Here is a 21,266-nt window from a genome sequence, read left to right as displayed (position 1 = left end):
CGTGGTGCGCTACTTGGACACAAGCCGGGGATTGATCACCCCCGGCTGGGTCGCCCGGGTGAGGGTGTATGATTGTTAAAGACCCGAAACACCCTGTGACCGCAGGTCAATCACTGATGACATGTCCAAGTATCACCGTAAGGTGTATTCAAGTTCTATTATGATGCTCTCACATCTGGGGGGGGGGTTATTTTGTCATACCGTACCGTAGCTGGTGGTCTGCTTTCTGCTTTCTAAGCATGTTCCTCAAGATCATTTATTTTAGGCGTCTCATGTTCATATTTATTTATTTATTTTTTTTTTTTTTTTTAGCTGTCTGTGTAGAACTTACATGATGTCCCCTCCAACCAATTTACGTTGCTCTGATGTTCATTGTGACATTAATCCAGCTGTCACAGAGCCTCTGCTGGTTAATGTGCTTTAATCGGTGTGTGAAATGTAGCTAGAGAGGAAGCAAGAGGAAACATGCTGGGTGACGCAAGAGGAAACAAGCAGACTAAATGTTAATCTCAATGCTGTGATGCCCTGTGACGGGCAGGGCATGCTTTGGCTGTCTCGCTACTGGGTGCATACTGCTTGTTACGCCACTGATATTAAATGTAATGTTTTTAATTGTTAGACTTTAACTGTTAGGTTTTGTTTTAACTGGTGAAGATATGTACTGTCCTATTTCCTCATTATTCACATTCAACACACATGAATTCATTTTTATGTGGGAAGGGGTTTTCCAAAATGCACCAGTGTTACATTCCTCTTACGCACTCAACAGTGCATCAGGAGATTCATGGCATCATGGACAATGATAATGCGCTGCCAACAGACGTCAAGCCAATCAAGGATGAGCTCAAGAATACTTTTACACAAGGGCATTGATAATCATCTTGCAGTTCATGACATCTTTAGACTCAATTTGTGGCACTTTGAGTTTCTTTTTTGTGTTAAAAAACCCTTTTAGCAATGTTTTTGTTTTTACAGTTGCACATGGTTTAACATCTCGCAACACATTCTTGTTACGTAATCTGGCAGTTGATCTGAAAAACTTTTGTGTGCAACTATGTAGCATCCGGAAAGGATACTGTACTGTGATAAAAGTCATCAAGAGTGACTTAGACAGGTTAGACATGCATAGCTGGCAATAAATAGTGTTTTATTGTGACTGGAAATACACATTTTCATAAGTTGGATTATCGTATGAAAGCAAATATCAAATAGCAAATATCTCTGAAAGAGAGCGGAAAATTGACTTTTCGAGACCTTTTGTTTTTTGGGAAAAGAAAATCTATTCCCAGCAAAGCTGCCAAGCGTCATTCCGTTTAACCAGTTCACACGCTGTCATGTCATACCTGTGATATCTCATGCTAAGAATCCCATCAACATTGATTGGGGTTTCATATACAGTATTACGCACACTGACGCCACGGAAAGCAATGGGGTGTGCAAAATCCGGTAATTACGTGAGCATTTGAAGCTTGTGTAGATAGAACGGGACTCCTGCATAGTTCCTAGGTTGATGTGTGTACTCACAAAACTTCTCACACTTATTTTAGTTCTAATAGCTTTCCGTAGCATCAAGGTGCTACATCTGCTCTGCATGGGAAGTTCTGTGCTGCAAAATTATTTGCTGGGAATATTCATGGATTGATATGATCTGTGAAACTATTCATATATTTTTGGTTGCAGGACAAATCATTTAATCATTGTATAGATAACCTAAGGATTTGATTTCCAGAACCACTACTGTACTATAATTTACATAATCAATGAGGTATTCAGTGCATCTGGAAAAAAAGGTGTGTAGGATTTTTAGAGACGGAGGGAATCAGTGAAGGACAAGGTACATTTTATTCTGTAGTCTATATCATGTTAGATGCAGAGTAATCAAAATTTATCGGAAAATATTGACATAGGACCGAAGGTGAGAGACATGAGCAGGTTCAGGAAAATCTCCCAGATTGCTGAGTTATTCTGTTCTGCCCCACTCGAATACTGATACAGAATGTTTCAAGCGGGAACCTCCCTCTGGTGTCATTAAGGCTTAAAAAACCTGCATCACACGGCAGCCATAACACACAAAGAAGTTCATGACTGCATGTATTATTGCAAGCTTATTCTTTGACATTTTGTAAATACATTTTTAAAAATTATTTTTTGCCTTAAATTACATTTTCTTTTTCTTCATTTCAGCTTCCGCTGGTCAGTGTCGGACCTACAAAATACATACAATACATGCTAAAGAATGCATAATACAGTTTAGAATATATCTATTATTTACTTTACAAAAACAAGTTTTTATGGGTGAAGGTTCTGGTTCCATGACTTTTCCCCAAAAATGAGCATGTTAAATATTTAAGTCCATGACACCACAGTTAGAAGCAGAACAAACTGAACAAATATGCTAAGACTATGCAGACTACATTCAACGGCTACTTTATTAGGAACACCTGTCCAACTGCTCATTGATGCACATTTCTAATCAGCCAATCACATGGCAGCAACTCAATGCATTTAGGCCTGTAGACATGGTCAAGACGATCTGCTGCAGTTCAAACCGAGCATCAGAACGGCAAAGAAAGGTGATTTAAGTGACTTTGAATGTGGCATGGTTGTTGGTGCCAGACGGGCTGGTCTGAGTTTTTTTAGAAACTGCTGATCTACTGGGATTTTCACACACAAACATCTCTAAGGTTTACAGAGAATGGCCGGAAAAAGAGAAAATATCCAGTGAGCAGCAGTTCTGAGGGTGCAAATGCCTTGTTGATGCCAGAGGTCAGAGGGCAATGGCTAGATTGGTTCGAGCTGATAGAAAGGCAACAGTAACTCAAATAACCAGTCGTTACAACTGAGGTATGCAGAAGAGCATCTCTGAACGCACAACACGTCGATTGTTGGGCTTGAGGCGGATGGGAGGAGGTTACAATTCATACAGGTTCAGCAAAATTGAACAACAGAAGATTGGAAAAACGTTGCCTCGTCTGATGAGTCTTGATTTCTGCTGCAACATTCGGATGGTAGGGTCAGAATTTGGCGTCAACAACATGAAAGCATGGATCCATCCTGCCTTGTACCAACAGTTCAGGCTGGTGGTGGTGGTGTCATGGTGTGGGGGATATTTTCCTGGCACACTTTGGGCCCATTACTACCAACCATTGTATGCCACATCCTACCTGAGCATGGTTGCTGACCACGTCCATCCCTTTATGACCACAGTGTATACATCTTCTGATGGCTGCTTCCAGCAGCACAACGCGCCATGTCATAGAGTGTGAATCATCTCTTGAACATGACAATAAGTTCACTACTCAAATGGCCCCCACAGTCACCAGATCTCAATCCAATAGAGCACCTTTGGGATGTGGTGGAACGGGAGATTCGGATCATGGATATGCAGCTGACAAATCTGCAGCAACTGCGTGATGCTATCATGTTAATATGGACCAAACTCTGAGGAATATTTCCAGTACCTTGTTGAATCTATGCCACGAAGGATTCAGGCAGTTCTGAAGACAAAAGGGGGTCCAACCCGGTACTAGCAAGGTGTACCTAATGAAGTGGCCAGTGAGTGTATGTAAGCATGACTGAGGGTTTTAAAATGGCATCTGAACAAATTACAAGACTTATGGAACAATGTCCTGTCGACAGATAAAACCAGTTTTTTGGTCTTGATGTCAAGCTGCCGTGTAAAAAACAAACAAACAAACAAACAAATGCAGCATTTCAGCAGAAACATTCGACCACCATTGAACTCTTCTGTATACCAAGGTGTTTCAGAGGGAACCATCTGACTGACGAATAAAACTTGGCTGAAATTGAGTCATGCAATAGGACTAACCAAAGCACACTAGCAAATTTAGAGTGGCTGACAAACTGAAAGAATGAAAGAATCAGCTCTGGCTCTGCACGAGTATGAGTATGTAAAGAGGATAGCATGTGACTACCATGAAAACGAGCAGGAAGTCCACTTGATTGGCATAAAGAGCGACGTTGGTGGATATATACAGTATGTACTCTCCTGGATAGGATGGGTGGCTGTTCATCCCGAGCTCTGGTCCTCTATCAGAGGCCTGGGAGCCTGAAGGTCCTGTGCAGTTTTTTAGCTGTTCCTAGGACTGCGCTCTTCTGGATTGAGGTGTCTGATATTTCTCCTGGTATCTGTTGGAGCCACTTCTCTAATGTGGGGGACATGGCCCCCAGTACTATGATGACCACGGGCACTACTGTTGCCTTCGCCTTCCAGGCTTTCTCCAGCTCTTCCTTGAGCCTTGGTATTTCTCCAGTTTCTTTTGTTCCTTTTTCCTGATGTCGCCATCATTGGGGATGGCTACAGCGATCACAACAGCTTTCCTCTGCTGATTATCGTTGATCACAATCGGTGATCACAATGTCTGGGTGGTTGGCCACTACCATTTCAGTTTGTACCTGGATGTCTCACAGGATCTTAGCTCTCTGATTCTCCTCTCTCATTCCCATTGTGACCTAGGGGTTTCCAGTCCATATTCACAGATGTTCACAGATGTTCCTGTGCACTATACCAGCTACTTGCTTATGGTGTTTCATGTGTTCTTTTCCTTCCAGTATCTTGCACCCTACTGTTAGGTACTGGACTTTTTTAGGAGCCTCTCTGCACAGCCGGCACCTGCGATCTTCCCTGGTGTGGTAATTCAGTATGATTTCCCTTTTACTTTCCAGCGTGAGTTTGTTCTGGTCTACTATTTTCTGTGGACACAGGCAGTATCTGCTATCTTCCCTGCTTCAAAGGAAATACTGTGTGCGTGTCTATAGGCTGCGTGCTGTACTTCAACTGAGTCATGTAAACAAAGTGTCTCGGTAAAACCACACGCTGTGCCCCTGAGAGCTGTTTAGACTAGTAGTTCTGCAGCAGCAAAATATGACCATGAGTTAGTTTACACTTATTCTTCAAGAAAAAGAAAGCTTTGTTGATGCATGTTTGGATGTTGGATCGCTATAGAAGGAAATCAGTCATCTAGTCTTATCCAAATTATTTTCTGTTATTTTTGGTGATTATTGTGGTTATGTAGTTTCAGCCAGATTGAGTTAATGTTAAAAACATATTGGCTTTCTACATTGGTTCAGTTTCCTAAGGTAGAAATGGTGGGTAACACAGAACCATATACTGTACCCACACTACCACTGAAAAGTTTTACAGCACCCCAATTTTTTCTGCTTGTTATTGAAATGTATGCATTGTTTAATTTTACTCTGAAATTAAAGCATAAAGCTTTAAACAATTGACTTTAAAAAAGAAATCATGGAAACAGTTTATAACCCAAAATGTATTTTGAACTTTTGACTCATCAAAGTAGCCACCTTGTGCAGAGAGATCCGCTGAACACACTCATTGTATTCTTTCTACAATGGAAATCAAATGTTCCTTAGAACGTTCTTCCCAACTCTGTTGCAGAAGTTCCCATAAATATGTGACACTTGCAGGTTGCTTTTCTTTAACTTTTTGGTCCAGTTCATCCCAAACCAGCTGGATGAGGTTTATGTCTGGAGACTGAGCTGCCCACTTCTTGTTTCCAAGCTTACTATCTTATTCTTTTTCTCTAAGGCAGAGCAGGCATAGCTTTTTCTCTAAGGCAGAACAGACATAGCTTCGACTTATTTTTTGAGCCAATACCTTGCTGTTGGATAAGCCCCCGACCAACTAGGCCCGTACCAGAGGGTACTGCAGGGTGCTGCAGAATGCTAGTGTTGCCGTTTTGGTTCAGGGTGCCTCTCTTTCTGTGTAGGTCACTGACCTTTGAGCCATTAAAACAGCTCCCTCACACATCCTCCTCCAGGAAAACAAGATTATTCTTCAGTTTTGGGTAACCTTACCTTTTTTTCCCCCTTGGACAGTTCATCACTTTACTTTGTGTCATTCGAAGCTATTCATTTGACTTGAACAGCTTAAATTTCAATGAAAATTGAGTGATTACAAGGTGACAAATTATAAACCTTTTCACAGGTATACAAGTTACTTCCTCGTGTCCTTCTGTTGCACGCTTCTCAGTTGGTCTCACACACATCAATAATTTGTTTGCTCTCTTGCCCTTATCCCCTCCCCACAGAAAAAGAAACTTGAATATTTGTTGAAATCTACTTCCAAGGCTCCAGAGCCACAAATGGTGTTTTGGGATGCCCTAGCTTCAGCGTCGTAGCTGTAATCTGCAGATCGTACCTTTTTTTTGAGTAGGAAACTATTTTCGTTATTTGTATTTGATTTGATGTCTCAGGAATTGTTAAGTTTAAAGTATTTTTATTTATTTTTATTGGAAAATTTAACAAACACTTAACTAGTTTGCATAATATGTAAATAAATGTCAATTGTTTTTTTTATAAAGGAAACAAATTGGTTGTTATCCGTCTTATTTTCTATTGTATATTTATAATTGGGCTTTAATTAAGCAAAAGTAAGTTTTATTCTATGGAATATTCGCTAGAATAATCGTTTTCCAAAATATTCGATGGCTACAGCCCTAAAGATTATTACATAATATTATTGTTTCTATCAGCTGTCCATCCCCCAGTGACCCTCGCTGAGTTCAAAACTGTTTAACATAAAAGTCCCCTATCTCGCTACGGAGAGTCTGTTATCTACATCCTTATAGCCGATTGTGGGTGAAAAACATCTTAAATGCAGAAAGTCACCCATTAAATTCACACTGGATGGCAAAATACGTCTCTGTTCCTCCACATTATACAAACTGACGGTATTTTCAATAGCTGAGCACGCTGACATCTTTATTAAAGATAATATTGAACATCCTTTTACATGCTTTTGAGAAATATAGTACTTGTAGTTCATTTAATCAAGCTCTCGACTGCTGGAGTCACATGAAAAGGAATCTGCTAACTTATCACAAAACTGCAATCATTGAGGAGAATTATCAAGGGCTGTCTAGTTAGAAACGCAGACAGGAAAAGATTCGGTACATTTCAGAGTATCTCACATTGTAACGAAGGTCAAGTCAGCGTTGGAAATTTACTGTGTTATAAGACAACAATCTTACATTATCGTTTTAGTCCACAGGTTGTTGATAAGCACATTGTTCTAGTACATTGGCATGATGCAAGGATGTGAGGAGGAAGTGAATGATTTTTCTCGCCAACTGACATCAGACTGGGTAATAGCGCCGTCACTGTCTTCAGCAGGAAATTATGGAAAATACTTTTGGAATCCGAGATTCTGGATTGTTTAATGAGAAACAATCATGATACATTTCTGGGTCACAGAAATGATCTTATTGACTTATTTCTAGAATAGAATAGAATAAACTTTATTGATCCCCCAGAGGAGAAATTCACTTGTGCAGCAGCAAACATACACATGCTCAACAATGTTTACAAAATACACACGAAAGTATGAAAAGGTATAAAAAAGTATATCCTAAAAAAAACAAAACCATAAATACCTAAATAATTAAAAAAGAGCAATATAAAATCTAAAAAAAAATGAGCAATGTACAAAAGAAATCCTAAACCCGAAAAATGAATAATATATACATGAGCAAAAGTACCAGGGAGGTATTTAGAGGGAGAAGAGAGAATTTCTGTAAACTTTTCAAATTAGACAACTTCTGGTTTTATCTTTTTCCGAGTTAAAATTGAGGATACTATTATTTAGTAAGTAATACTAATTTGTAGAAAGTTCATCAAATGTAATTTTAATAATGTTAAAAATAAAGGTCAAAGCAACATGAAAATATGTGTGAGGAATGATTCCTTATAAACACTACAATTGATATCATGAGTAATGAGGTGTTTCACACGTTTTATTTGAATTCCCTTCTTTGTAAAAGCCGGCCTCTCAAGAGGCCCGACCTACTGTACTCTTAATTGGTCAGAAATTGCTGAAAAATGCAAGACTGTAATTTGTGAAACTACACAGACATACAGTAACTAGTGGAAAGAACGACACACGGGGAGTCTCGGGCAGCTCAGTCTGCAGTGTCCTCTGTGGGATGGAATAACTCTGACGTGAACTTCCTGCTTACTATTGACAGTTATTGTCTCCATCATTTTTGTCTGCTTGACCCCAGCTTGCCACATCCCCTACTCGCTAATTACCGAAAGTTTATCTTTGAAAATGCAAAGGTGATTTGAACTCTAAACAAAACATGCTGTACTCCGTCATAAATGCTCTGTAAACTATCACCGGCTGTCGACAAGTATGGCATATCAGCCCTGAAATGCTATGAATGCATTGTGGCATGACATTGCTTCCAAAGCCTGCTTCATGCTCTTCAATATCCTGGGTACCTTTTCCATTGAGCACATGCTGACTTCTATAAATACCCTGAAATGTTTCCACTCTGAAAATATTGGATGTCAATTACGCTTATAGAAAAAAGCACTTAATTTGAAGTAAAACGGTAAGGCAGGGCAGGATCATTTGTATAGCACAATTCAACAACAACGTGATTCAATGTATGAAAAAATAACCTAAAAAAGCTTTTTAAACTGATCACGTGTTTTGTAATGGTTGCTACCTGAAAGTTTCAGTTGGAAATTTGTAACAGTTTAAAAAAAAAAAAAGTTGTATAATTTGTGAATTGGTGCCACATCAACCAAACACTTAACAGCACTTAACTGAACTAAATACTCAGAATGACAAATGCCGGCTTGTGCCGAACAGACGCTGAAAAGAGAAGGTCCAGTGAAGTGGTAGATGAGTGTGAAAGAGAGATATGACATTTTGAACGAGCTCCTTTCCTTAGTCAAAGAATTTTCCATGGTCCTGCCAGGTTGCTCCGACGACATGGGTGAGAGCCACGGCAGCCTCACCATCTGTAGCACCCCGACTTGTGCCTTTGGGCCTGTTGATTTGTGGGCTGCTCTTGAGCCAAGCAGCACAAATGAAAGGCTTTTACAAAGCGTTGGACCTGCAGATTGGCTGTCCGGTTCCACTGGGAGGATGTACTTTATCACCCTTTATTATACTTTTGTCATGTACAGTTTTAATTAGTTAGAAAATCAGTATGTGAGCTGATGTAATTGGAACGTTTTCCCTGTATACGCTTCAGTAATACGGGGGAGCTAAAAAAAAAAAAAAAAAAAAGAAGCTACAAAAAGTATGCAGTTGTGAGAAAAAGTGTTTAAATTTCAGAAATTTTGGATATCAATTTATGTTCTTTTGTGAGTCTGGTTGAATACAGGATGTATGTTTTTAGTGGGTCTAGCAGGGTTTTAATGTCTCCTCCCTCTTTCGTCTGCACTTCACTGCTGTGACACAAGCTCTATTTTGTCTCGCGCTGCACACCTCTCCTCTGTCTCTTCCATTCTCCTCAGCATCACGTGGGCTTTCTCTCCCTTTCTGTTTATCATCTCCACATCTTCGCCGCTTTTCTCGGCAGCCCCAGCCCAGTTCTCATTGTCAGCGTGTGCATGTGCGGAGGGCTGCTGACGCTGTTATGTCGCTGCAGGCTGACGTCAGCACTGCCCCGCTCCTCTCCATACAAATGCCCTGCCTGACTGCCTTCCTGCTTGCCATTGATACCTTTCCTCCCCCCCTCCCCATCCTCTTATTAGCATGTTTTTATCAGTTCTAGCACCTCTCACAGCGCAGAGCCCGGCTAAAATGACACACGGGTGTAACTGACTGCCTGTCTAATAGCTTACACAGTTTTATTGACTCCTGTTAGGCAATATTTACGACCCATCTCACGCTGAAGTATTGCGTTTGTGTGCATGTGTATGCATGATAAAGAGAGGAGGAGTTTTCATATGCCTTTTTTTTTTTGCCCATGCAGTGGAGAGTGTGTTTTAAATTGCAATTTGTCCATATACATTTGTTTGTTTGTTTGTGTTGTAAATAATATTTACCTTCACGTGCACTTGTGTGTTTGAACTCAGAGTTATGCAGAGATAGATGGGATGTGGCAACTTTTCTAAATTTGAAAAATAGACAAATAGAAATTTAAAAAAGAATGGCCTCTTTAATAAGAGTTGTGATCGTTGATTAAACAGAGCAATAAACCCTTATGTAGAATACTGTACTGCAAGCAAAGATTCTTTCAAAATGTTAGTCTTTGCACATCAGATGTGTATTTTTAAAGGTAGATTTTTTTTTTTCCCCAAAGTTTTTCTTCCAACAGAAACACATCTGACCAATCGGGAAAAAGTCACACAAACAAACTTTCAAAATGGTCGGTTCTGTCCAATAAAATGAATGAACCAGAGATTCTCTGTGCAGAGCTGTTTACAAACCGGTAAGCTCTCTGAAATTACTCTTCGGTTCTCCAAAATATCCAATGGACATCTTGAAGAGACTGTGGTTCGGTTCGAGCTCATGAACCAACTCACTGGAACTTTACACAGCTTTATATCAACGTAAATGTCCTGGAGGTCACGGTTGAAGTTCTGCCCTTTGTCTGCAAGGACGCATGAGTCCAGGTGTCTCAGTCGTCTGCCCCCTATGCCTTGTTTTTATACAATCCAATACAGAAAATGCCTTCTGCTCATTTGAAAAGATTTTAATCTGAATGTTCGCAAAAACAACTCACTGTAAATCATTTGCATCTTGGCACAGGTTGAACTGGTGGCTGAACTACTTCATCCAGCTTTTCCTGTTTCTGTGCGAGTCAGAAGAGGATTTTTGTGTGTGTGTGTGTGTGCGTATGTGTGTGTGCGTGTGTGTTTTGTGAACAGATTGTGCATGGGTGAAAGCGTGCTGTATTGTTGACGTGTAGGCAGACTGTCCACATAATGTGCCTCGCCATGTGACACACTACAGACATTTGAGAGCATCACCTGGTGCCAAGAGTGCACACGGAATAGAGCAGCTGTCTCATTCTTATCTCTGGCTGTGGTCTCAGTCCGTCACTGCCCCCCCCCCCCTTCCTTCATGACTAGCCCTCCTTCCGCTTTTACCCGTCTCCCTCTCTGTTTTCAGCTCCTTTTTTTCCTCTCCATAAACAAACAGAAGGCCGACAACTCTGTCCTCCGACCGTCTCCCGCCATCGCGTTGCCATGGTGTACGGAGCATTGTTTGCTGGCCTCTGTGTCGGGTTGCCATGGCAGGACTTATTTGCCATATTAAATGTTTGGCAGCATTGTACAGATGCTGATGACAAACACCCAACATCTCACTTTGATCAATGAAACAGTTTTTGATTGAAATGCTTAAATGGACCCACTGATCCAATTAACAACCTTAGTCGTACATCTTATCTGCTGTCTCTAACAAGAATAAGCTAATTGATTCATTAATTTTATTTTTTGCATTTAGAATTACAATTTTAATTAGACTGCGACATTTTATACAAAATGCGAAAAGTAGCCAAACCACACATTTTAGCTTGCATCTGAATTAAACAAATTGAAAAACATTCAATTAAATAAACACAATTATTTTTATTTTAGGCTTTTGGGAACTTTTGAAATGTGTTTTTGTGTGTGAGGATGAGGCAGAGAGCGTTTGTGAAGCAGTCCTCCGTGGCGCTCCCTCTTGCGGTGCGGGGTGAGACTGCAAACAGACGTTGGAAAAACCACGTGCTACACTTCACCTTTTGGCTGCCTGTTAGATTTAGCGCAGTTAGTTGGTTTAAGGTTTCACACATGCCATATCAGTGGTCAGGGGAAGTCAGAATAGTCTTCTATTAAAGCAACCCACTCAGTTGGATTACTTTTTAAAATAATAATAATCAATTTTATTTATAGAGCACTTTAAAAGATCTCAAAGACGCTTTAAGCATTAACATCACCTCAAGTAATTTTGGATGCCTCTTTGATATAAAAAGGGAACGTTTTTGATACAAAAAAGATGTCCAAAAAAGTAGCATGCGGTGAATCAGTGTAATCTGTTTTGCACTAAAAACCTGTTGATACAAGGTGGTATTAGCACTTGCAACCATATTTAGTGTTTTGAATAGAGTCTCTAAAAGCACCTGTATGAGTCGCGAGTTGGAAACGTACCAGACCTATTTCACAAGAGAGAATTTAAGTGAATGGGTATGGATGGCCAGGCTATCTAGAATAAAACATTGCAGAATTACACCGGATAGCTGAGCTGGATGAGCGGCGCCCCGTCTATGGGGGCTTACAGTCCTGGTACAGCCAGTCCAGGTTTGTATCCAGGACCCTGACCTTTTCCCGCATGTCACTCCACCCCAATTTTCCTGTCTCTGCACTTTCATGAAGGCCTCTGGTGCGACAAAATATTAAAAAAAAACAACAAACAAAAATGATACCCTATAAAGACAAAGTGTCCCCATGATTTTATTAAGCAGTACACACACATTCAAACATTCACACACATTCACATGTGTAGTTTCCCTTGTAAACAAAAAAAACCCATTTAGCATACAACAGCAATTAATGTGCAGAAGCATAATAAACCTGGTTAAAACTAATAAATCTGTTTGATTTGCATTTTCATTACACTTGAATTTGAAATCCAGCGGCATACTGTTTCTCAGCCTGCACCAGCTTTGACCCTGCAGCGCTGTAAAGTGTGAGAGCTCCTGTGTGGGGACCTGCAGATAGCATGGAAATGCTGCCGATTGACGTAGTTAGAGTCTGATAAGATCTCATAACTCCATTGTAGACGCACCATAGTGGTTTCAGTGGTTTGCTTTTCTGCTTTCGCTCGGTGAAAGGGCTCAGTCTGCTTTTGCTCAGGCAGCGTGCAGCTTACAGTACCTGTAGTAGAAAAGTGCATCAAGTGGTGCAGGAAATCCTCAGTGTAAACTGTTAACTACGCGGTGTGTTTAGATAGCAGGCAGAGTAGATTAGCAGGAGCCCTGCTGCACTCTTGCTGACCAGCCAGTGCCCTTGTTGAAGCAGTATGCTCGACGTGGAGGGCAGGTCAAAGCCTGGGGTCCTTGGCTGTGATTCAACTTCATATTTTCTGTTACACATAAACATGCATATCCAGTGATGGAATTTGACTGAGAGCTCCCTTTTTGTTTTTCAGATGATCTTATGGGACTGGGATCTGAAACACTGGTACAAGCCACAGTATCAGGTCAGTACTGCATCTGCCACAGCTCACATGAGGTTTAAAGGTCATCCAGGAAATACGCATCTTGTCAGACAGCTTGCTGCCTGTAGTCCACCAGCAGACCCAGAGTCTTTTCTTAACATTTTTTTGCTCAGGAAAAAGTACACATTGTGTAAAAACCTTTGCTTGCAATGTCCTTGAAATTATTGTCCTGTCACATTTTTATCTTCTGCAGACTTTCTACGCCTTGTTTGAACTATTTGTGTAATCTGTTAAAGAATTTGTTCCTGTTCCTCACAGAGTTGACCCGGTCAGAACACTTTTTCTTATGAAACCTGCCCTAAAAAAAGCAAGGATTACACACTGTGATACACAGCTCTCACAATTTATTGGATTTTACTTTTTATATTGGCTCTCCATTTCCCAAATGGAATTTAGATGGAGTGTGTTTCCTCCCCAAGACACCAGGGGTCGGATCAATTTTCTGTAGTTTTATGGCTTAAACAGTGTATGGATTTTTAAAGTGATGCATATGTGTGGTTGTCTTTTAGAAATCTCATTGATCATGAAGTTTATGTGGGATCCTGAGTTTCAGGCCTCATTTGCAGACATGAATTGATGCGGACACTCAGTTGGTATATTAAAACACACTTTACACCACAAATAAATAACAGAGTAAAACCAACAGCACAGAAAACAGATATTATACACTGGTGAGAGAAAATGAACTTGGTTTTATTTGGGTTTTTTAGTTCCCGAACTACACATAAAAAAAGCAAATTAACGGCTGAAGGGAAAAAGGTTTTAGATTAACTGGAAATTCAAACTGGGCGATCCAGCGTAGTTGAAAAGAAATAGTTTTATTACAGACAAGAGTACTAAAGAGATCAAGCATTTAGGACTGGCGAGTGCTGCTTTACCTGGATGAACCTTTATGCTGGACACTCAGGAGCGTGGCTGACAGGGCTTTAAACAGGCCGTTGGAAATTTAAAACAGCTGAAGCAACAATCATCTGGTGTCAGAAAATCAGAGAAATATTTGAATACTCATCTTCTAAAACTGAGAGGGAAGAGGCTGACCGACTTCTTTTTTCTTTTATATCCCATTCTGGAGTTTTAGTAAACATGCATCGATGCTAACGATTTTATTTTATTTATTTTTTTGCCAACATGTTGAACCAATTTAGAGAGACTTAAAAACAATACAAGATGACACATTTGCTTAACCTAAATAAAAATGAATTAAATACATTTCAAAAAGGGGGGTTCATTATCTAAAGGAATGAACATTATCACTGTTTAGCAACTCAGGGCTGTCCGCAGATGTGCCTGCCTATTAAATGACTCTGGCTGATGCCAGCTATAATAATAATAATAATAATAATAATAATAATAATAATAAAAGAACAATAAATTAGTCTTTACTCATGACTGTTACACATGCCTGCTGTTTTCTAGGTTTTATGTTTTACTAAATTACAGTATTAACCGTAAACATGTATGCAGACAGCTCAGCATTTCAAGCGTACATTTACCATCATTTCTTCCTTTTTATAAATACCATTGTGCGTAGAAAAATGCTTGTCCATCATATAGGTTGCAATTCAGACCCCAGAAGCCGTCAATATATATGGGAAGACAGAGGAAGAAGAGAGGGATTATGAGATACCAGGAGAGATGGAAGAAAGACAAGGTAGAGGAGTTGGGATGTGATGTGTATCAGCAAGGGAAGCCATGAGAGAGGGGCGTTTTAACTTTATTAAATTGTCACTTCATCAAACACAAACTGTGAGGTTTTTACAAAACCCTCCCACAAAAAAGAAAATAGTTTCCTCTGCTGCTCTGCCCCCTAACCTGGGTGATGTCTGTGATCACGTGACAGGGTGCGGTGAGTGGCAGCGGCGTGGATCTCTCGGTCATCAACGAGGCCAGGAATGTGGTGTCAGACCTGCTGATGGACTCGTCTCTGTGTCCGAACACCGTCACAGCTCTGCGCAGCGTCTCCAGCCTCTTGGGGACATTTTCGGGTTCGTGCCGGCCCAGGGTCAATCCCTTCACCCCTTTCCCAGGTTTCTACCCCATAGAGGTGGAGGACTCTGTGGAGAGGAGTGACAGGAAAAGCATAAAGGTGGGTAGAGGTGTTCTAGTGTCGACTGCAGCTCTGGGAAATTGATAATATATTGATTTATTTGCAGGAATGGTCAGACTTATATTTATATGGCAAACTTCCTCTAACGTTGCCAGGGTTTGAGCAGCAGAAACAGCCTCCCTACCCCTCAGCCCAGGCGGAGCTCTACCTCCTCCACACCCTCTGCATTCCCTCCGCTGGACTCCTCCTCTTCACGCTGGGAGCGTAGCAACGGGAAGAGACCGCACTCTGACCTCAGCTCGAGCAGGTATCGACAGGAGCACAGGCCTTTTTTTTCTTTTATTTTTATGGATCTGAGTAATTTGCTGATCTAAATAATAGCATCACACTCCAGTTCTGGTCTTCTCCAGGAGGCTTTGTTGCTTTTTTGTTTTAGTAAAGTCCAGCATCTTTGGAGGAGAGTTCATGTGTAAAATGTTATAAATGGGGTTTAGTTATGTCTATATGATGGAAAGAGATTATTCTCTGTATAATTAACTGGAAATATAAACCAAAACAGCTTTTCATGTACATAATGCCATACGCTGCAGATTCTCATCTTTAATTGTAAAATATTCATGTCTGCCTGGAGCAAGTTGTTTTTGACTCACAGCTTTTCATTATGCAGATTCCTGTTTTTCGCGGGACTTGAATGTAGTTGGACCAATTGACTCATGAGCTTTTTCTTAGGCAGGTGTGGACTTAGCAGCCCAAACACGTGTCAATTTACACGCAGCAGATCAGAACTGGCAGGAAGTGGGACATAAGAAAGGTGTAAAGAAGCCGGCTGGGCTTGAAAATAACTTGAGTGAACTCCAACTTGTACATAAGCACCAAGGGAACTTGTGGAGGCCGAGGGCAAACAAATCCATATCCACAGGGGATTGAAATCATTGAAATCAACTTCATAGAAAGAAGACTTCATTTTAGAAGTCAAAAACTACATTTGATTCCACCCCCCCATCCTTTTTACGTGTATAATAACAGATTATACACATATGGGATTATTCCTTCGTTGTTGCCTCTGTCTGTGACTGATGCATGCACGAGCACACTGAGTGGGGTCAAGTTGACATAGATGTAGAAAACTCACCAACTTGTCAACAGATCTTACTTTAAAAAAGTCCAAGGTTCAATAAGCTTGATCTGCGTATTCATTTCATGATTGCCGTAAACTACTACTATTTGGAAATACTTCCTGAGCGAGTACAACCCCATTCCTGATCTTTTCTTTGACAAGGTTGCATATCTCAGTTTCTAAGTGAATGGAAAACCTGATGCTCATCGATCTTTATTTACTGCATCTGTGATGTTTACTATTCTGCGAGTACAAGCCTTAAAGTAGCAGAAAGTAACAACATAAAAGTGTGATTACTGATCACTTGTGTGCAGTGAAGCTACCAGTTAAGCTGAAACAGGGCATCCTCTTTCTGCAAAAAAAAAAAAACAAAAACAAAAGACTAAAATCCATCTGAGGGACAGCCATATATAACAGATAGCAAGGGATAGCAATATCATTATGAACTGTTTGGTACATTCTGGGAATGAGAAGGCCGGATTAGACAGATTAGACCCCAAAAAAAAAACATCTTCAAAAGCCGGATCAGTTCAGGAACAAAAACAATATGGAGATGAGTATTGCATGAAAAGCCTGCAACATGAGCTGTGAAACATGTGGCGGCAGCGCGACGGCCTGAGCGGGCACGGCTCCCGGTGACGCTGGGTCATTTGTGTGCCGCTGGCGGAAACAGTGGGATCAAATCGGAAGTGTATACGGAGAGAATCTGTCCGCTGAGATTCAGCCAAACGGAGCAGAGATGACGGGACAAAGCTCACATAACGACTCTAAAAACCTTTAAGAGCATCCCAAGAGCTGCCGGCGAAAAATATTTTGTAACCGCTGAGTGAGTCACTTGTTTTCTATCAGGTCCAGCTGCCTTTCACTGCCAGAGCCAAAACCAAAGACCCCGCTGCAGTGAAGGCCCGGCACAGCCTCACAAACCGAGACGCTGACCTGCAGACTAACATCCGCTCAAGACGTCAGTCTGTGCCTGCAAAGGACCCAACTTACTAGAAATACAGATTTTAATTGTGGTTATATCAATATAGCAAATTACTTCAAACAGTCCCCTCACATGTGATCTATCTCTTTTAAAGCGCTTATTTTTTGTAAAATCTGTGAATAGCCTGATATGAAAGCTGCGCTCCCAGCCCGTGTTTATCATGACTGAAACATGAAACGTATTTAGGAAAATAGTGGAAATAGAAGAAGAAAAATAAATATATAAATGTATTAATTATTAGAAACTACAGTGAAAAAAATATGAATTTTAAATATTAGCAGAGTAAATTTTTGCTTTTATTTCCTCCCCGTCTGTTTTTTTGTGCTCAGATGTTACTTTAAATGTCAATTTGCATTAATATTAAATTGTGTCTGATTTGAGACACTGTTATTTATTAAAAAAAAATCTTTATCTGTGAGAAGGCTGGTTTTACATGATAAATTATGAACCTCTATATTCAGCTTTGGTTTTGAAACACGTGTCGCAGCAGCGGTGGGAGATGTTTGACTTGCAGATTTTACTAACATAGCCGAGGATCTTTCCGGTCTTCCATCCGGTTACATCCACCAGGTCAAAGATCTAGAAGTTCCAGGTGTCCATTCCCCCCTAGGTGGGGGCCTCACCAGAGCCTAGCTGTGCTCCAACAGGTTTCTGTGACACTCGAGAGTCAAAAACTAAGACTGAGAGGTGCAAAGTTGGCCAAATAGTCCACATCTGCTGCCTAGACCCAACCCTGCCATGATTAAATAAGAAACAAAAAAAAAAAAAAAAGAAAATTAAATTTACTTAGAACTTTGATGGCTGACAATTACAGCATGATTTGGCCCTGTAGTCCGTTTGGCAGCCTGAACATTGCAGTGTTAACCACAGACAAGAAAGAGAGAAACTGCATTTCGTCATCATTTCCTTTCATTGTTTTTGTGCATCGCACAGAGAAATCAAACAGGAGTTCACGTGTCATAGAGTTGTCTTTTACAGCTTTTTACATTAAAATGGAATGGGATTAATGGGCTCATTTAACTGTTTGTTCTTCCTATGCACAAAGAGGAAATCGTTTTATTTTTTTATTTTTTGTTTAAATGAAGAAATGACACAGTGCTAATTTCACTTGATGACAGTTGGATGGATGCTGGGCTCCATTGTGTCGATACAGTGTGTCTCCACAGGATGGCAGTAGAGGACCGCCCATGTAAAGTCAGTCGGAGGATCTGCTAGTGAAACAGCTGTTCATTAACACACAGACACTTTGGTGAATGTTGAGTTAGTTTTTCGTACCAAAGTTTCTATTTTTTGTTACAGTTCTGGTCTATCCAACGGACCCAATCCAAACCTGCTCACGATTCCCAAGCAGAGATCTTCCTCTGTGACCCTCACGTACCATGCTGGGCCTAGGAGAGCAGGTAAGATTTAATCGCTGAAACTCTTTTTTTTCTGGAGTTGCTCATGAGTAGACACTGTCTCGTTCTCTTTCCTCTCAAGGCACATCCCCCAGCCTGAGCCCCGTCACCTCACCAAGCCACAGTCCTCTGGTTGTTGGCACGGGTTCCTCATCATCGCTTGTCACTCGGTCGCCTGTGGAGTTCCCAGACACGGCGGACTTCCTGACTAAGCCGAGTGTCAATCTGAACCTGCACAAGCCCTTGGGTTACACAGTCAGCTCCACCGATTTTCAGCAGACCTTCCGCAGCTCTACCTTCCCTCTCTGCAACAGGTGAGACCTGCAGTGGTGAACTGGCACATTGTTGTGTTTTATTCTATCCCTTCTTTTCTGTTGTATTGTTTTTGTCTGTCATTAAAATAACGTATTGTAATTTGTCCTGTCTGGGATTGTCCATCATAGCTGTGGTCGTCAGATGTTCAAAGGAGTTTCCAGCAGTGACACAGTGGAGTCTCATCAACAGTTTACCAGCGAGGCTCAACGAAGGCGCTCAAGTACAAACATTTGCATTCAATAGACATTATAGACTGGATCACAGTCATAACAGATGAACTTGCTCAGTGATCTGGTATTTGTATTTGAAAGACAAACTCTTCTATAGTTAGTTTTGGGGTGTTAATGCTGCCCTCTGCTGGACTGCAAAATAACTGCAAGTTGGAAAAATAAGGACAAGATGCCAACAATATGCATTACATTAAGTCTGAAATGGTCAATCATATTAACGATTTGAACCACAGCTACTTCTCTTTACCCCTACTATTTAGCTTGTACCATTTGTTATTTGTTGTAAAAATCACATAAATAGTAGCTTGTTGGAACACCTTTAAAAACCTCTGGAGCGATCTAAGTAGAATACAGTTTTGTGTATGATTTGTGATGAAATAATGTAGAATTAGAGAAGAGTGAGTAACTAACAGTTGAACAAACTTTAAGGCCTGTTTTTGTAGTTATGACATGTAGCATTACATCACTTTGCGTGTGTGTGTGTGTGTGTGTGTGTGTGTGTGTGTGTGCGCACAGCAGGTGAAGGGCTGGAGTTCCCAGGGGAGTCTTTCATCAGGGAGGAGAGCACAGAGTTGGATATGTCTGAAGAAGGGAGGCCAGCTGCTGGAGGAGACCAGGGGTTGTCAGAGGAGGAGGAGAAGAAGAAGAGCCCGAGCACAGACCAGCAGACGCCCAAATCAGGGGTATGTTAGATCAGAGGCTTCACTCAGTATGATGATCCTGCACAGTTGATGGAACAGTTGTTCGTTTGTTTCATTTTGGGTGTTCGCCTCACCAACCTAATGATATGAAAATATGTTTCATATTTAGATCTTTTTTTCCCCCAATTTTTACCTGCAGCCGCTGCAGTCAGTTTGCAGGGAAGGCTCATGCACAAAGCACTCTCCTATATGTCCTTCAACTACTTTGATGAGTACCACCATGCATCTGTGCTGCAGGCAGTTACCTACATCTGCCGCTGATAATAACTTGGTCTGTAGACACTGTGATGGACTGGAGAACTGAAGATGCAACTTTGTAACTTTTGGTTCCCTTAACATAGAACCCATGAACTAAAAAGTAGAAAAAAAAACAGCAGCTGGATTTCAACTAAAAAAATATGTAAAAGTCATCCATTAATTGATATATTTCAGATTTAATCCTAACTGATGCACATCACATTCCTTTACCAACCATTGTCAGGAGACACAACCTGTGGTGGTGGAAACGATTCTACAATGTTAAATTAGTATTATTATTATTCAATTAATAATTTGTAATTTGAACTTTAGACAAGACAAGACAAGAAACAACTGAGTTAGGACCTGTCCAATGGATGATTAAAACTTGGACGGTGTTGGCGAATCATCATGTTGGAGAAATAAATGTGGTTGGATATCACATAAACTTTGGTGGTGGCATCATCTGAGAAATTCAACAACAGACCTAGTGACAATATTTGATAGCAAAAGTAGTAACAGTGTTTCCATGTGTGGAAGGAGAAAGGACAAGCTAAACAGCTGTATATCCTTAAGAAACCCACTTATCAAGTAGCCATGACGAATGTGTGCCATAATCAAAAGCAAAGGTGCTCGCAGAAATAATTCATTTTTGTAGCTTATTTTGCCTAGTTAGTGCATCATTCTTTCAAATATCACAAAAAAGCCCTTTTTTTCTTTATTATGTGAAGGTTGTTAATATAGACACACTCAAAGAAGATGTAAGCAATATTCTTACTAAAAAGAGTTTTGCAAGGAGCGCAATAATATTAAGTGTGAAAATAAGGTTACATCAACAGAAAGTGTCACATTTGCCTGTAAGAATGTGCGGGACATAACCTGATCATTCATGTGGTGATGGTCTCCAGGATGAGCAGGAGTTCCGGGTAGATTCCATGCTGGAGGACCACGAGGCTCTAATGGAGAGAATGAACACCTGGAACTTCCAGATCTTTGACCTGGTGGACGTAACCGGAGGGAAGACCGGAAGGATCCTCAGCTGTGTTAGTAAAAACCACAAACCAAACATCCCCCTCCCTGTAGCTGCATGTGTTTCAAATCCTCAGTCTCTTGACTGGGTGAAAAGAATGCAAAAGTCCGCCAACTGATGAATCTGTCTACTTCTGTTAGTATCATTTTGTTTCTACACTGAAATAAAAGCATGGGTGGTCATGATAACTGTCAGTGCTGTACCGTTGAGCATCTTTAAACT

At 40.7% G+C, this 21,266-nt stretch overlaps 1 protein-coding gene across 1 annotated transcript in view; it reads left to right on the top strand.

Annotated features, from left to right (window-relative positions):
* pde3b (phosphodiesterase 3B) overlaps positions 1-21,266 on the top strand; it is a 59,391-nt gene that overhangs the window by 24,261 nt on the left and 13,864 nt on the right. The window contains exons 2-9 of the mRNA XM_061742792.1: positions 12,917-12,967; positions 14,826-15,071; positions 15,188-15,339; positions 18,434-18,534; positions 18,614-18,845; positions 18,975-19,066; positions 19,593-19,759; positions 20,923-21,057. Coding sequence (XP_061598776.1) covers positions 12,917-12,967; positions 14,826-15,071; positions 15,188-15,339; positions 18,434-18,534; positions 18,614-18,845; positions 18,975-19,066; positions 19,593-19,759; positions 20,923-21,057 — 1,176 coding nt within the window. The remainder of the gene's footprint in view (positions 1-12,916; positions 12,968-14,825; positions 15,072-15,187; positions 15,340-18,433; positions 18,535-18,613; positions 18,846-18,974; positions 19,067-19,592; positions 19,760-20,922; positions 21,058-21,266) is intronic.

Source organism: Cololabis saira, chromosome 2 (genome assembly GCF_033807715.1).
Source record: "Cololabis saira isolate AMF1-May2022 chromosome 2, fColSai1.1, whole genome shotgun sequence".
NCBI classification, from domain to species: Eukaryota; Metazoa; Chordata; class Actinopteri; order Beloniformes; family Belonidae; genus Cololabis; species Cololabis saira.
This window is presented reverse-complemented; position numbering and strand designations above follow the sequence as displayed.